A 16,229-nucleotide genomic window follows, 5' to 3' on the forward strand; every position below is an offset into this window, starting at 1 on the left:
CAACACCATCCCAGCTAGACCAAAGTCCTACATAATTTACCAAGCACACAAAAGCTGTCTTTTTGATTTACTGTTCCACTATAGTTTCAATAACCAATAGTAAAATCCTAATTATTAACCTTTGGGGGCAAGGGTTAGAGTACTTGGCCATTAAAAATAACCAGGAAACAAACGTTGTATTATACCGTTTTATGTCTATAAAGACACCAAACTGGGACCATATTGTGGGTTATGCTAATTCCAGGCTCTGAAAGAGTTGAGTCGTCCATTCATTCTTGGCTTTTACAAAGGATGGGTTAAACTCGCATAATAAATTTCTCTCAGTCCATAAATCTGTCTTTGTTGTGAAGGAACTGGGCCAAATCGAGCGTGAAAGCTAAATATAGTGCACTCATTCTAAGCTTAACCTTAATGAGAAAGGATCAGCAGTCACTCGATTATTCATATCTGACCTATTCTGCATACAAGTAAATGAAGATGACCATAACACTCAGAAATTTAGTTGGCTGTAAATATGTTCTAACATCAGATAAAGGAGTGTTAGGCCACATTTTTATTGTATGACTGGGGTCAATTTGATCTTAAGTCAACAAGAAATCAAAATTGACACTTTTGTAACTTGTTTCCTAGTCTAATTATGTAAAGTTTATTGGCATTATGTTATTACAAATAAATAACACAAAAGTTCAAGATATTTTCACTTTATTCTACAACATAAAAAATACATCAGAAATACCTCTTTGTTATTTTTTAAAGCTTTTACCTGTCTTGTAAAATAAGGTTGCTGACGTGTGGTTAAATGAGATTACAGAGGTTATCAGAACATTAAACGTCATCAGAACAAAGGTAAACTCGTCTACACACTATAGTCCGCTTTCATAGACTCATTGTGCTTATAATCGAATAAAAGAACTTACAGTGAAAATGCTTTTAAACAAAGAGCGAAAGAGTTGTCAGAAACTTAGTGATGGTGACGTCATGCGCCCGTGGTGTAGTTTGTTTATAGTCTACGTTTAGCTTTTGATGTCTGCTGATTGTTTTTACACTTCAAAATTCACAAAAGTTGTGTAATCATAATGATCAAAAACATGTACGAAATATGTACTTTTGTTGGTCACAGAGCTTATTTTCTGCAATTATCCATAAGCCTAAGGAAAACTCTTATTGGGTTTTTGTCGTGGGAATCAGGGTGATGCGAAGTTGGTCTAATGTCATCACCGTAGAACTCTACATAACGCCCAATTTTGACATTAAAATTCCCAATTTATATCCAGTATTATGGTAGTAAAATGATATTCAAAGGGTGATTCGTGACTTTAAATGAGGCCAAAGATGCAACAAAACCTCACATGATTGTGCTCCTTTGAGATGTGGCAAAGCAATAAACTCAAGCTTCAATGAAGCAAAGCAAACATTGTAAAGGACGAAACAAACAAGAGACGTTCACACTAGTAACCTGTAAGAGAACTACTAAGCCTTTCAAACAGTCATGTCATACTGTGAAAGTGAGCTCTATATTTACAAAAGCATTTATTCATTAGAGCAAATAAACAGATTAGCCGTAACAGCTGGACCTGAAACTCCGAGGCTCAGAGCAGATTCCCTGCTGACCAACTCACGGATTTAATCAGACAAATGGACTAACATCGATTTGTAGAGGTCAGAAATGTTAACCCACTTTCCTTATTTTACAAAGCTACCAACAATACCCCTTTTATGAACCGACAGATGATGTAGCCAGATGTGCACTTTAAAAACAATTGCAAACTCATTTTAGAATGATAATAGAGATTTAGCTGCTATAGATGGATTGTTTTGGTTGTATTATAAACCAGTTAAAATTATCTAAAAATGAAAGAAATGAGATCACTGTTTGTGTAAGAAAAATTTTCAGTGAAGCCAAAAGTTGACCATGAATTTGTCAGTCACCAACATGCAAATGTCCTACTGTGGCACCAATACAAACAAAACATTTCCAGTGACAGGAAAAAAAGCACGCACAGATTGTTAAAGTGTCAAACAATCAGCCATTTTGTGAAGAGAGAAAGAATCATATCCATGACAGAGTTGATTACAGATTATCCATTTTCCAAAAAAGTGATAATCATTTACAAGATTGTGTATGCAACCATCATAATCCATACATTGCATGGTGCTGTGCATGAAAGCTCAGTGATTCATGAGAACTGGGATCAGAGTGTTATCCGGGATAATCTGGCTGCAGTGAGCCTGGGAAAAAGTGACTGATTAATATCACAGTAAATGACCGGCATATACTCTGTGGTATACTGGTGAATTTGACTACATTAAGCATGTGACTCCCTCTGAATCTATGCGTGAGTCAAACTGGGCTAACTCTGACAAAAAGGAAAATCCATTGTCACAACCTTTGTGTACACTCAATAACGATTGTTTACACTCAGGAAAGTTTGATCAATAGATGCTTAATGAACGTCAGTAATGGAAATACAATAAGAGTTATATAAGAGGGGGAAATGAGTAAATGCCTAAATGTAGTATGGTGTGTTGTAGAAGAACAGGTCAGAAATTTAAGGTTAATTTACAGATTTCTAGCCTAAGCCTGTTTTGGATATTGTAAGAATGTTGAATACCCCACTTTTTCAAAAACAGCATAGCTACTGCAGCATAAAAATATTGCTGACAATGTACACACATCTTAAGTTTAGCAAATGAACATGATCCTGTGATTAAGGCTAAATACAGACAGATAGATAGATAGATAGATAGATAGATAGATAGATAGATAGATAGATAGATAGATAGATAGATAGATAGATAGATAGATAATTTGGATGTTCATACTTGTTATTTTTGAATGTTATACGAATATTCTGAAACGTTCCCATAATGTTGAATGTTCGCTTAACGTTCACATATCCAAGAAAAAAATATTGGAAGTTTTAAAACTGGACGTTTAAAGCGTTCAGGGAACATTAAAAATAAATCTTTTGTAACTTATTGGGAACAAAACCAAAACATTATTTGAACATATGTTTGTTAGCTGCATAAGCGCTTAAGCGTTTTAAACTTAGACGCTGTTGCCGCTTATTACACAAACCCCACAATAAAATGTCAATTACATTTTTAATCTATATGTTTTTTCTTCCCTACCTATCTTAGAAAATGAAACTTGTGACTGACTTAACTGTGTGTTGTGTATAGCCTACTCACCTGTATCACTTCATGTATCAGCTGTAGTAAGCAGCGCTGTTTTGCCTTGATGACGGAAAATACCACGAAGACAATATTCCAAAAGTAAGTAATTATATTCTCTCATGTGTTAATTCCACATCACAATCAATTCTCATGGGCAACTTCAGAAACTCTGCCAGTTGCCTAGTATATTATTTTCCACTTATTTCTATAAATGAGGTGAAGAAAACAAGAGAATAAACTTTGTCTCTATGGGAGGTTTGAGCTCGCGCATCGGCGCTCCTCTCGCGTTGAGTTCACTCCTCCTGCTGCCGTTTAATCAAACGAATGCTGTGCGCATGCGCAGAGCACACGGTCCAGAAGGAACGAAAAACAAGGGGAAAAGGAAAAGGGAGGAAAAAACTTTTTAATTGCCAAGAAACACTTCAAATGTTTTTAACTTTTAGTACAGTAAAAAAATTGCTGTGTGCAATTACTAATCAGCTAACGTTATACATTTATATTGGCATAAGGTAGGTTATTTCACTAGATAACACTCATACCGAGGAGTGTCTGTTGTACTTTGGTCAACATTCTGATCTTGTTTGTTATCTGGGCACACGTAAATCACTCCTGAGCCTGCAAGCACCCAGTAGGCTACACTGATGAACGATGACGATGACAATGAACGATGTGTTTGTGTTGTGGGTTGGATAAAATATGGCCTAGTGTCTAATTGAAAAAAATGCATTGTGTGTTGCCATTAATTTCAGTGCTGATAATGTATAGAATTGTATGAATAATACAAACATACACAACAGTTTATGCTTTACCAGCAATGAAAATCATAGGATCATTACCCAATAAATGTTGTCTTATGAACAATGTTTAATTATTACTATTATTAATTATCATCACCATTAACATTAATGATAGGCTAATCCTTATTCGTGTTGTTATTGATATCATTATTATTAGGCTACTATTAGATAATGCCAAATTTCTTAAAGGGAGAGGGCCTGTAACTGTTTGGTTACGGACGTTCTTCAAAATCCCTTCTTTTGTGTTCAACAGAAGAAAGAAACTCGTACAGGTTTGGAACAACTTGAGGGTGAGTAGGCTAAATGATGACAGAAATTTCATTTTTGGGGGAACTATCCCTTTAAAATCGTTTACTTTTTATTCGCCTTGACGAGCTCACTAACCAAAAGACATTTAATTTGACCAGGCCAAATGCTCCTGGTAACATGCGGTATAAAAATTAGTGTTTTTTTAAACAGTCTGTTTCAAACCGTCTATTGGGGAGACCGGGTACAGTTGCAACATGGTTTATTTCTCCAACCAGGAATGACATCAAAATATAATATTAATATTACACATTCTCAGTTAGCCTTCCTTCCTGGAAGAAAGCTGCCACATGTGACCATTCCTTCTGCAAAATAATACAAGTTAAAAATGTCTTTCCAAAACAAAGTCTGAGAAAATCAAGGAAACTCAAATCCACACTCTACGCTTTATGAGATGAAACACTATTTTGAAGGCCCTCTAGCGGAAGACAGCTTGATATGCCGTGGGTAAAAACACTTGAACCTGTTTACCAGTAGAGGACAGTAAAGTTTTTTCTCTCTCTCTCTCTCTCTCTCTCTCTCTCTCTCTCTCTCTCTCTCTCTCTCTCTCTCTCTCTCTCTCTCTCTCTCTCTCTCTCTGTTGATATGATATGGATAGAAAAAGACAAAAAAATAAGACAAAAAGGTAAGGTAGTACACCACAGGGTTGTTAGTTAACACACTAAAACAATTAAATATAAATAAAATCAATGTTAACTGAAATAAATTATTTAAACGAATTGAACTGATTTTATTTCAGCTGTTTCAACATTTCTCATTTTTTATTTAGTATAACTTGATGTTCTAAAATAACTGAAACTGAAATAAAAATAAATTAAAAGAATGGAAATGTTTATAAAGATTAACAAAAATGACAAAAAAACAATAATAATTACTAATACCAAAATAAAAATGTAAAATATAAAATATAAAAAAAACAAATTCATAATATTAATAAAAATACAATAATGATACTAAAATAACACTGGTAGCCCACACGATTCAAAAAAAAAAACTAGTTTTTTCTGGACTCTTATACCTATGAGCCAAAACATTATAACCACCTGCCTAAAATGCTGTTGGTCTTCTGCATGCTGCCAAAACCACGTCGACCCGCCGAGACGGACTCTACAAGATCCCTGAAGGTGTATCTGGCATCAAGACGTTAGCAGATACTTCAAGTCCAGTAGGTTGCGAGGTGGAGCTGTTGTGGAAAGAACTTGTTGGTCCAGCACATCCCACAGGTCAATTGGATTTAGATCTGGGGGAAAATAGGAGGCCAGGGCAAAACCTTGAACTCTTAATAATGTTCCTCAAATCAGTCCTGAACAATCAGTTGCAGGTTGCATTATCCTGCTGAAAGAGCCCAGGGAACACTCTTGCCCAGAGCATCACGCTCTCTCCACCGGCTTGTCGTCATCCCACAGTGCATCACTTTCAGGTAAACGGTGCACACGTACACGGCTGTCCACTTGATATTAAAGAAAACTCATTGGACCAGGCGACTGCTCCGAGGTCCAGTTCTGATGCTCATTGTAGGCGCTTTCGATGGTGGACGGGTCATTGGTCTAAAGCTACGCAGCCCCATACACAGCAGAGTGTGACATTCTGTGTTGTGACACATTCCTCCCATAACCTTCATTCAAATTTTGTGTAAATTTGTCCCAGTCGTCTTGCCATAACAATAGTCATAAGTCATTAGATCTTTATTACTGCCTATTTCTCCTGCATCCCACAAGATTACAAAGACTGATTGTTTACTTACCATCTAATCTACCCAGACCTTAATATGTGGCCTTGTTAGGAGATGATCAATGATTACCGGTCAAAAGTTTGGATTTGGTTTTAATGTTTTTGAAAGAAATCTTTTATGCTCATCAAGGCTGCATTTATTTGATCAAAGATACAGAAAAAAATATTATTGTGAAATATTATTACAATTTAAAATAATGGCATTCTATTTTAATATAGCCTACTTAAAAATAAAATATAATTTATTTCTGTGATGAAAAGCTAAATATTTATCAGCCATTCTGTGTCACATGATCCTTCAGAAATCATTAATATGCTGATTTGATGCTCAGTTATTATCAATGTTGCATGACATTTTTTTTTGGAACCTGTGATCCTTTTTTCAGGATTCATTGATGAATAAAAAGTTAACAAGAACTCCATTTATTCAAAATAGAAACATTTTCTAACAATATAAACCCTTACTATTACTTTATCAATTTAACTCATCCGTGCTGAATAAAAAGTAATTTCTTTCAAAAAAAAAAAATAATAATCACTGACCCCAAACTTTTGAATGGTAGTGTATATCGTTACAAAATGTGTCTACTGTAAATAAATGCTGTTCTTTTTCTTTTTTACTTTATATTCATCAAAGAATCCTGAAAAAAATATCACAGGTTAAAAACAAATATTAAGCAGCACAACTGTTTCCAACATTGATAATAAATCATCATTAGAATTTTTTCTGAAGGACCGTGTGACACTGAGTGGCTGTTAAAAATGCAGCTTTGCATCACAGAAAAAAAAAATATTTTTAAAGTATATTAAAATAGAAAACCATTACTGTTTTTTCAAATAAATGCAGGATTGATGAGTAATAAATATATATATATATATATATATATATATATATATATATATAGTATACATACTGTAATACTGTCACCCTTTTCAAAGAATATTATTATTAATATTTTAATTTATATAATATTTTAATTATATTTTAATCATATTTTATTAACCTTCTGTGGTTCTCAAAATACAACACTTTTTGCTCCCTCAAAATAAAGCAGCACGAGAAGGTGAACATCAATACTTCATTCAGTCGTTTATTCCACAAAGCAATACTGCCACAGCAACTTAACTATACTACCAGTAAAACACATTACCGCAGTCTTTATTTTTACTATTATCCACATTTTAAAATAATGGCAAAAATAAAATATTTAAAACTACAAATTAACATGTGGAAGTATGGGAACACAAATAGAAGTGTATGGAAAAATGTAAGCAAAAAAGTGAAACAAATCATAATTATCTTTAATTATTGCAGCTACTACACTGTTTTACATTGTGAAGAAGTTCACATGTATGTTAGATGCTTTTTGACTGATTTTCTTCACTTTCCAGGCTAACTTATGCAGGCAAAAAAAAAAAAAAAAAAAAAAAATATCTTATCAATTTACATTTCTGTACAAAATTATCTCATTTAAAATATAAATTGTGTCCAAACGTTTCACTGATAGTGTATATACAGTAACTAACAGATTCTCTATTACAGTAAACATACATTTCTAGATTTTAAAATGATACTTCTTTAAACGGTTGTACAAAAGCTATATATCAGCATATTTCTTGTTGGCCTTTTACGTGTTTAGCTAAATAAATACTCTTAATATTGCACTTAATATTGCACTTCGAAGAAATCATTTTTTCTTTCGGTAAAATAAAGGTATTCAGCTCAATAAAGCTCAGCCAAGTCACTGTGTGCCACGCTTTCTCTCCTAGAGACTAATAGTAAACAGAGAATAAGTGCCTGAAGGCAAATCGTGCATAACAGCAGCAGAAAAACACACAGAAGTAACAGCATTTTGTATGACTAGATCCGTTTAGTTATCAAAGTCTGGGATGTCATCGTAAGAATAACCACGGTAACCCTTGGAAGCATAATAAGCAATCCGCAAATGATAGAATCCAGGAAGAAAGATCAGTACGCCGATGATGAGAACTGGAATTGTGCGATCTGGGTGCTACAACAAGACCATATAAATTACTGTCAAACATAGTGACAATTCACCTTTTTCAATTACAATACAACAGTTTTGTCTACTCACCGTGACATTAATGTATCCCGCCAAAAGAAGTGATCCAACAATTATCAATACAGAGCCAACCAGAAATAGGAACGTTGCCAGGGCAATGGCCTTGTAGGGTACTTTAGGTGGGGTTTTCTTGAACTGTAAAACAGTGTTTAATTGAATACATGACACACTAGATACATATGGAATACCATTTACAGTCATGTGAAAAGGAAATTCTATGGTTTTACAAATCAGGACAGAATACAAATCATCTGGTGGATAGCAGGTCTTAAAATTAGGTATACAACCCAGATGAACAACAGCATGGCATATTACACTGCATCATCATTTATTTAACAAAAACAAGGCCAAAATGGAGAAGCCATGTGTGACAAACTAAGTACACCCTTACAGCTTCCATAGGAATAAAGAGTGTAAGTAGCAGTCAGGAGCTGATTAGCAAATGTCTTTGATTTATTTATCATCAGCAAGTGTGATCAGATCTATAAAAGCAGAGGTTTTTGCTGGTCTGGAGCCTTCAGGTAGATGTTAAAACACAATGCCATGGAGGAAAGACACCAGCAATGATCTTATTGAAGCTTTTGTTGCTGCCATCAATTTGGGAAGGGTTACACGGCCATTTCCAAACTATTTGAAGTCCATTATTCTAAGGAAGATAATTCACAAGTGGAAAACATTCAAGACAGTTGCCAATCTTCCCTAAAGTGGACGTCCCAGCAAATTCACCCCAGGGTCAAACCGTGCACTGCGCAGAGAAACTGCAAAAAACATGGTAAATGTTAAAGTTCATTACAGTGCAAATAGAAAAAGACTTACCAAAACCACAACACTTGTGAAACAATGTCCTTTGAACAGACGACACCCACGTGGAGATGTTTATCCATAATGCACAGCAAAAACCAAACACAGCATATCAGCAAAAACACCTCATACCAACTGTCCATCATGCTGATGGAGGGATGATGATTTTTGGCTTGTTTTGCAGCCACAGGACCTGGGCACCTTGCAGTCATTGAGAGTTGACCATGAACTCCTCTGTATACCAAACACCAAAGTATTCTAGAGTCAAATGTAACAGCTAAAGCTTGGCTGATATTGGGTCCTGCAACAGAACAATGATACAAAGCACACTAGCAGAATGGCTGAAAATGAAAATAATCAAGGTGTTTCAATGGCCCAGTCAAAGTCCAGACCTCAACCCATCAGAAATGTTGCAGCAGGGCCTTAAGAGAGCTGTGCATAAACAAGTTCCCGCAAACCTAAATGAACTTGAGTAACTTTGTAAAGAAGAGTAGGCAAAAATTCCTCTACAACGATGTGAGAGAAAACGATTACTTCAAGTCATTGCTGCTAAAGCTGGTACAAGCTATTAAATCATGGGGTGTACTTAGTTTTTCACACATGGCTTCACCATTTTGTCTTTATTATTGTTAAATAAATAATGACACAGTGTAATATGTCATGTGTTGTTGATCTGCGGCTGTATTTACCTAATTTTAAGACCTGCAAACGATCAGATGATTTTTATTTATGTCCTAATACATAAAACCAAAAATTTAAAGAGGGTGTACTTACTTTTTCACATGACTGTAGATATTTTCTGCATTAAGCTTTCTCACCTGTAGATCAATGTAGCCTTCATCACTATCTGCCAGCCTGGAGTATTTCACCTTATTGTTCGGAGCAGCACTGGCTGTGTTGTTTCGTGTCGCAATCATGATGTATAGATTTGTTGGGCCTTGAGGATGATGATGATGTTGATGAGGATGAAAAGCAGCAAATTATACTGAGACTATCTGAGAGTGCATCCACTCCTGGCGTGGTTATTCTGGGAGACCAGAAAGAACGTTCTAACTCTCATAACAAATGCAACACATTTAGTTCAGCATAAAAGTCATGTTGGATTAGCTAAGCTTCCTTTCATTTGAAATTACACATAAATTCAAATACACTACAGTCATTTGATAGCATCCTGGTGATATAGTCTATTATCTCAAGATAGATTTATTTAATAGCAGCTATTATATGTTTATTTAATGAACCCAACGGGTTATTTATGCAGTCTGTGTAATCTTGTATTGCGGTTTCAGACTTCATCTGTGTTAACGTTATACACTGAAAAAAATAATAATGTGTAGGATTTACTTTAAAATAATTCTTACAAAAAAAAATGCTTGTAAATTTCAACAAACAGCAAGTAACACGTTGAATTAAACGTGACATTTTGAAGAAGAATGACTGAAATTGCATGTTCTTGTAAAATGTACTCCAATAATTTTTGTGTCATGTACAACTCCGAAAAAAAAAATGTTTTACAGTGTGGTTGGTCAGTTAACAGAAGCGTTCATGTACTCACCAGCTCTAATACAAAGTCGTGCATTTAAGCATATTATTTCACTAGAGACAAAATAACCAAAGCCGTCGTTTTCGATCAGACGATCTGAATTTTGATCTGTTACTGCCACAGCACTACAGAAAACTTTGTTTTTCCCCCTGAACACACTACTTGTCCCTCTGTGGACATTGTTTACTTCCTTATTACTTCCATTCCAATCTGCGCGCGCGCAGGAAAGAAGACCAGCGGCAGCCACTATACTAGCAAGTTAGCAACTCGTCTTCTGCAAATGACAGAATATCAACGAGTAAAATAATTAAACGACAGATTTTGCTCTATACATTAAAAGAACGACATATGAAATCAATTTTAAACATTACATTATTGAAATAAATAATTACAATTAATAAATATGCATGCACCAGAAGTAAAATATAGCGTTTAAACCCATGAATGAATAGGATGAATGGCAAAATGAATTTAGATTTGAATACAGTGCATCAGTAAAACAACTAAATTTAAAACCCATCAATAAATGGGCATCAATTATATTAATTTTGACTGTTAAAAAATTTCAAAAACAAACGTACACAAAACAAAAAGTAAACAAACAAATAAAATAAAATAAAATGACTCAGTTATTACTCAAAATGTCCTTTTTTTTATCTAGATTAGATTTAATAATATAATAATAATAAATTACATTGATCAAATTAAATTTACCAGTCAGATGCAGATTAAATTAATTGAAATTTGCTTTGAAAATCAGTGCATTTCTCCACAAACACCAGCTCACAGTACACTAAATTACCAACAAGTCACGCTTTTTTGTCCATTTTGAATAATTTGACAGTACCTGCTGTCCGGAATAATAATGCTGAGCAGAGTGAGTTCAGTGAGTTCAACGAGACTCTCAGTGCTCAAGTACCAATTCATCTTCGGGTGGAACTTGATATTTCTGTATGTGGGAGCAGTAAGATTAAAAATCAGTCAGAAATTGCTTGTGACATATTTATTTATTTAGATATTTTTCCCAAATATTATTAATTTCATTTTATATTCATAAACATAACTTGTATGATATTGATACAGTGAGAATAAAAACTATGACAGCGACATGCTGGTATTTTTTGTTTATTCTAATATTCTGTAATGGATCCGTTGAATTGGATTTGTGTTCTACAGGCCAATACACTTTTCAAGTGCTAAACCTCATTCATCTGATCTGTTGGTTGTTAGTTTCCTTCTTCCTTCCATATTCTTTATGGTTTGTGCAACTGCTGACGTTGGCTGGCTTCCAGAGTAACCCTACAACAAAACAATAAAGAACCCTTAACATTCGCAGCACGTCTTGAGACTGCAGCTTTTAGGCAAGAGCTTCAATAGCTTAAAGTGACAACAAAGGAGGAAATGAATGCCAACATATTTAAATTCAATGCAAGCAATCCGTCATGCTTGCATTAAACTTCAGCATAAAGTTCTGTTTTTGATGCACGACAAGGGGGAATACGAAGAACATAAGAAATAAAACAAACGATAGATTCATGCTATTGATCAAAAGCTCATGGACATTAGATGAATAAGAGTTGCTCTATGATGCATGTAGCCAATAAAGAAATAAATAAAACTCATTCTTCTGAGAAAGAAGGTGCATATGTTCATTTTGTCTTTGTTTTTGGAGAGAAATATTAAATTAAAATTGTGTTCTTATTTACTCTTTCTCCAATGTCATTCTAAACCATGATATTCTGTCTTTTGTGGAACACAGAAGTAGATGTTTTGAAGAATGTTCATGCTGCCCTTTTCCAATCAATGAAAGTGGATGTGGACCAGGAGCTGGCAATGGACAGTTAGAGAAATGCAGAGCGACATTCACAGCCACAGACATGCCATTTTAAAGCCACAGAAATCACACTGTGTTTTGTTGCTGTCTTTTTTTTTTTTTTTTTTTGGCTGTGATATTCACTTTCATTACCAATGCTGATAAATTACACCTTCACAAATTGCTCAGTTTCATATCAAACCAACATCTAGTCTTAAAGGCCCACAAAAAAGGTAGTTTTTAGTTTTAATCCTTTTTTTTTTTTTTGTCAGTTCAGATATAAACATATATAAAATGAACATATATATATATGAAAAAAATTGTAAGTCAAAAATACTTGAAACAAAATACAAAAATACAAAAAAACTAAAAAATGTCATAATTAGCACATTTATTATTATTTAATAAAAAAAGTTTTTATAGTAGCTTGAAAATAAAAATAATTAAATAATGATTGTATAGTACTTTGTAATTGATGTTTACACCATTTTAAGTTGTTAGAATCATTCAATCTAAATTTGGGAGGAAAACAGTAGGCTGAAGCTAGCCTAGATGTTTCATCCAAATATTTTTTAAAACAACGATACATAGAGTACAGGTACATTCCTCATTTTTACCATCTGTGAATGAGAGAGAAAGAGAGAGAGAGAGAGAGAGAGAGAGAGAGAGAGAGAGAGAGAGAGAGAGAGAGAGAGAGAGAGAGAGAGAGAGAGAGGGGGGGTATGGTGAGTATGGGATGTTGGCACAAACAGTAATACATCCCATCAGATTCCTCATCAGACTCGTGTTATTTGTTTTCCTAAAGATCACGAACGAATGGAATTAAAACTCAACCTCTTTTTCAGATGTTGCTCTGGATTATGGTAAGTGTGTACATTTTTTGAAGGATGTTTAGTCGGAATGATGAAACATCAGCAATAAAAAAGTTAATTTATAATTGCGAACGCAGCATGCGATTGTTACAGACGCGATTATTATTATGGAATCATAAGAACCTGTTTCTCTTACCGAATAGCTTTTAATTAATCGATTTCAAAGTGAAATTGAAGGCTATTAAGCTATTAAGTGTAGCAGTGTGTTGGTGTCTAATTTGCCAATTTTCCGAGACAGTTAGCCTAGAAGTTTTAAGTCCTATAGTCTAATTACACAAATTCTGTAATTTTGTAGGCTATACATCAAACGTCTCGTTCAAACGGTCCTAACTCATTTAATCCCCATATTTTCCCAGATTAGTGAGAGAACATGTATTACACTCGTTGAATAGTCGAAGTATTCCTGGTCATAACTGGAAAAAATTGCCCAATAAAGAAAGTTTCAAAAAACAAAGTAATAATTTAATAGTTGCCTATCAGACATATAAGAAGCCAAAATTAATTAATAGGCTATTTCATTTTTCATTTAATTAAGCTATTAACTGATTTTATAACGTGTGTCAATCCATTATTCAAAATGGGGCTCACAAATGTGACTAATGTCTTGTGATGAGCAATGCAATTTATTTTATTCAATATTATACATATGTATCAAATATGGTATTGTGTGTGAATAATATCGTTTTATGGAGCTTTGGCGTCGTCTTTCAGAGGCGCCAACTGGAATCATACAGCTCTGGTCATGTGACTTTACAACAGCCATGTACAAATGTTAATCCGAATTGTTTTACCATATTTTTTGGTGTAGCTTTTGTGTAACAACTGAACAAAAGAAAACTGACATACATTTAGACAAGGGTCAACTACAACAACTTAACTTTTACAGTTAAGTTGTTCTTGTTCCATGAATTCTTATTAAATTTAGCTGAATTTATCAGTGTCATTTATCAGTGAATTTATCAGTGTCAGTTTCCATTGTGACAACTTACCCCCTTAAATGTCTTTGATTCTAACAAAAATACAGGAAGCAGTTTGGTCCAGTTATAATTTGTCATTCATTACACTGTTTAATAATAAAACCATTACCCATAAGATTTTGGGCACTGTATATTTTGGCCCAGAGCCAGTGGTTCACCAGATGATATACAGACTATTAGTCAGCACACACCCAAATGAAAACAAAACAAAACTACCTTGAGTCTTTTGTTGTATCATACATTTATAGTTTTAAGGTATTTATCTAGGTTTTGTTTGTACGCACAAGGCATATTTATTTCCAATATGTCATGGGTTGTTGAAATATTGCTCTTGCCAAGATGTGGATGTCCATAAATTTCCTCAAGCTTTACTTAATCAACTTGAAAACCTTTTTTATATAATTTTTGGCATCTCACCTTGAATTGCATTTCTAAAGGTTTTTTGAACAGGAAAAGAATAACTGCAGCATGAAATGCTTTTGAGACTTCTTAGCTCTGCTTCAGTGAAATATTTGGCCTGTATGTGAGCTTCTGCAGTTATAGTTCACTAGACCAAATTGACAAATAGATGAGCCCAAAAAGGCATTTGTGAATTGAGTCTGCATTGTGGCAAAACTATTATACCAAAACAATTCACAGAATACTAACTTGAAGAAGCAAGCACTTTTTCCATCTCATTACAGAGCCGTAAGTGGTTCACAGTCAGATACTGAGATGTTTTATGATAACATTTATTTTAGCTGAATTGTGAGGCCATGCAGCTGAATTGTGGTCTCCTCACTGACTGCATGCAAAAGTAAACATACCGTACACAATCTGCCCCAGTCAATCTATATGGTTCATTTGAATGAGTCAGTGAATTAGTCTGAACAGAAAATACTACTAATTCTGCTATATTAAAATATCGACTGAATGATATGTCGTTATTGAAGCCATAAACTCAATAAGAATAATTGCTCATTAAGAATTGCTAATTTGCGAACAATAAAACTGAAGTATGGTTTTTATGAATCAATCAATCAAATTGAATCATTAAAACTGACAGGTGAATCTAAATAGAACACAAAGTTATTGGTCTCAATCTTGGACTTAATAATTCACACTGATTGGCGAATAATTATGAATGAATTACGTCTGAAGCTGTGTCTGAAATTGCATAGCTAACTGTCCGAGGTACTACATTTGAATAAAAATCTCTTCTTCAGGTTATTCTGCCTGACTCAAGCCAAGAACCATTACTGTTTTATTTGTATTTTTGGAAAGCAATGCTGAAATGCTAATTCATAACAAGGTTAATAGAACTTAAATTACTTCTGTTACTTATTGACTTGTATATATAGATCAAGGGCGTAGGTTTAGGGGGGGACGCTAGATACTTGTCCCAATCAATATTTTGAGATGACAAATTTGTCTTCAGGTTATTGAAGTGTGTGTGTGTGTGTGTGCGTGCGCGTGACGACGCCGACGGTAAGTTACCAGGGCTGTCTCTCTGCCTGCCATATTCAAAGGCCAGAGTAAAACATTTTAATATTCTGTTTTTTTGCCCCTTTTTGTACTTTGTAGATCAGCTATGTCACCCAAGCTTTTTTCATAAAGCAGAGTGTAAGTAGGCAAAAAATAACTAGTCACACAAATAACTAGCAGTTAGTAGTAGTGACTGACCAGGCTTTCAAATGCAGATTCTACTGTGGAAAATAGTATTAACTGGTGATCCTGCTTTCGCAGGATATTGTTACAGTTAAACCTAGCTTCTGCAATCTTTCAAGGTTAGGAGTATTAATTAGGGATGTGCCGCACGGATAGACTCATAGAAGTCGCGCTATCATGATAGAATGCTAACTTACGTTAGCAAGTCACTGAATGTTAATTAGCATACCTTAACTTAGAATCTTGCTGTCATAAACAGTGGATCATCTGAGACATTTTTCGTTTCTACATTCTGTTTATCTAATGTATTTGTGAGTGTAGCCTACTTGCTAGACACATGTGCTGGAAAAATATGTTGGCAATATTAAAAAGGCAAAAGTTAACACTGTCGGTTATTCAAATATAATGAATCATTATTTGATTGATAATATCCAAATAACAATATCTGGTAGGAGGGTTAAACTTGCTAGCCATAGGATAG

The 16,229-nt window shown here is 34.4% G+C and overlaps 2 protein-coding genes across 4 annotated transcripts in view; both read right to left on the reverse strand.

Annotated features, from left to right (window-relative positions):
- Positions 1-3,738, reverse strand: part of igsf9a (immunoglobulin superfamily, member 9a) — a 28,371-nt gene extending 24,633 nt beyond the window's left edge. Inside the window, exon 1 of one of the 2 annotated variants that reach the window (XM_077242945.1) lies at positions 3,193-3,738. The gene's annotated coding sequence lies outside the window, so the exon portion shown is untranslated. The remainder of the gene's footprint in view (positions 1-3,192) is intronic. The other variant, XM_077242946.1, reaches the window with a different exon arrangement.
- A 3,709-nt stretch (positions 3,739-7,447) lies between these two features.
- Positions 7,448-10,659, reverse strand: tmem230a (transmembrane protein 230a). Of its 2 annotated transcripts, none has more exons than XM_077242951.1 (4): positions 10,452-10,659; positions 9,715-9,923; positions 8,108-8,230; positions 7,448-8,023 (listed from the first exon to the last, which is right to left on the reverse strand). In XM_077242951.1, the coding sequence occupies exons 2-4, from the start codon at positions 9,811-9,813 to the stop codon at positions 7,883-7,885; spliced, it is 363 nt and encodes a 120-aa protein (XP_077099066.1). In that variant the 5' UTR covers positions 9,814-9,923; positions 10,452-10,659; the 3' UTR covers positions 7,448-7,882. The 2 variants fall into 2 exon arrangements, with proteins under 2 accessions (XP_077099066.1, XP_077099067.1); XM_077242952.1 differs by having other exon boundaries at positions 9,715-9,833; positions 10,452-10,554.
- Positions 10,660-16,229: the final 5,570 nt, after the last annotated feature.

The sequence above is a fragment of the Siphateles boraxobius genome, unplaced genomic scaffold, assembly GCF_051911475.1.
Source record: "Siphateles boraxobius isolate OS27281-9 unplaced genomic scaffold, OSU_SipBor_1 25, whole genome shotgun sequence".
NCBI classification, from domain to species: Eukaryota; Metazoa; Chordata; class Actinopteri; order Cypriniformes; family Leuciscidae; genus Siphateles; species Siphateles boraxobius.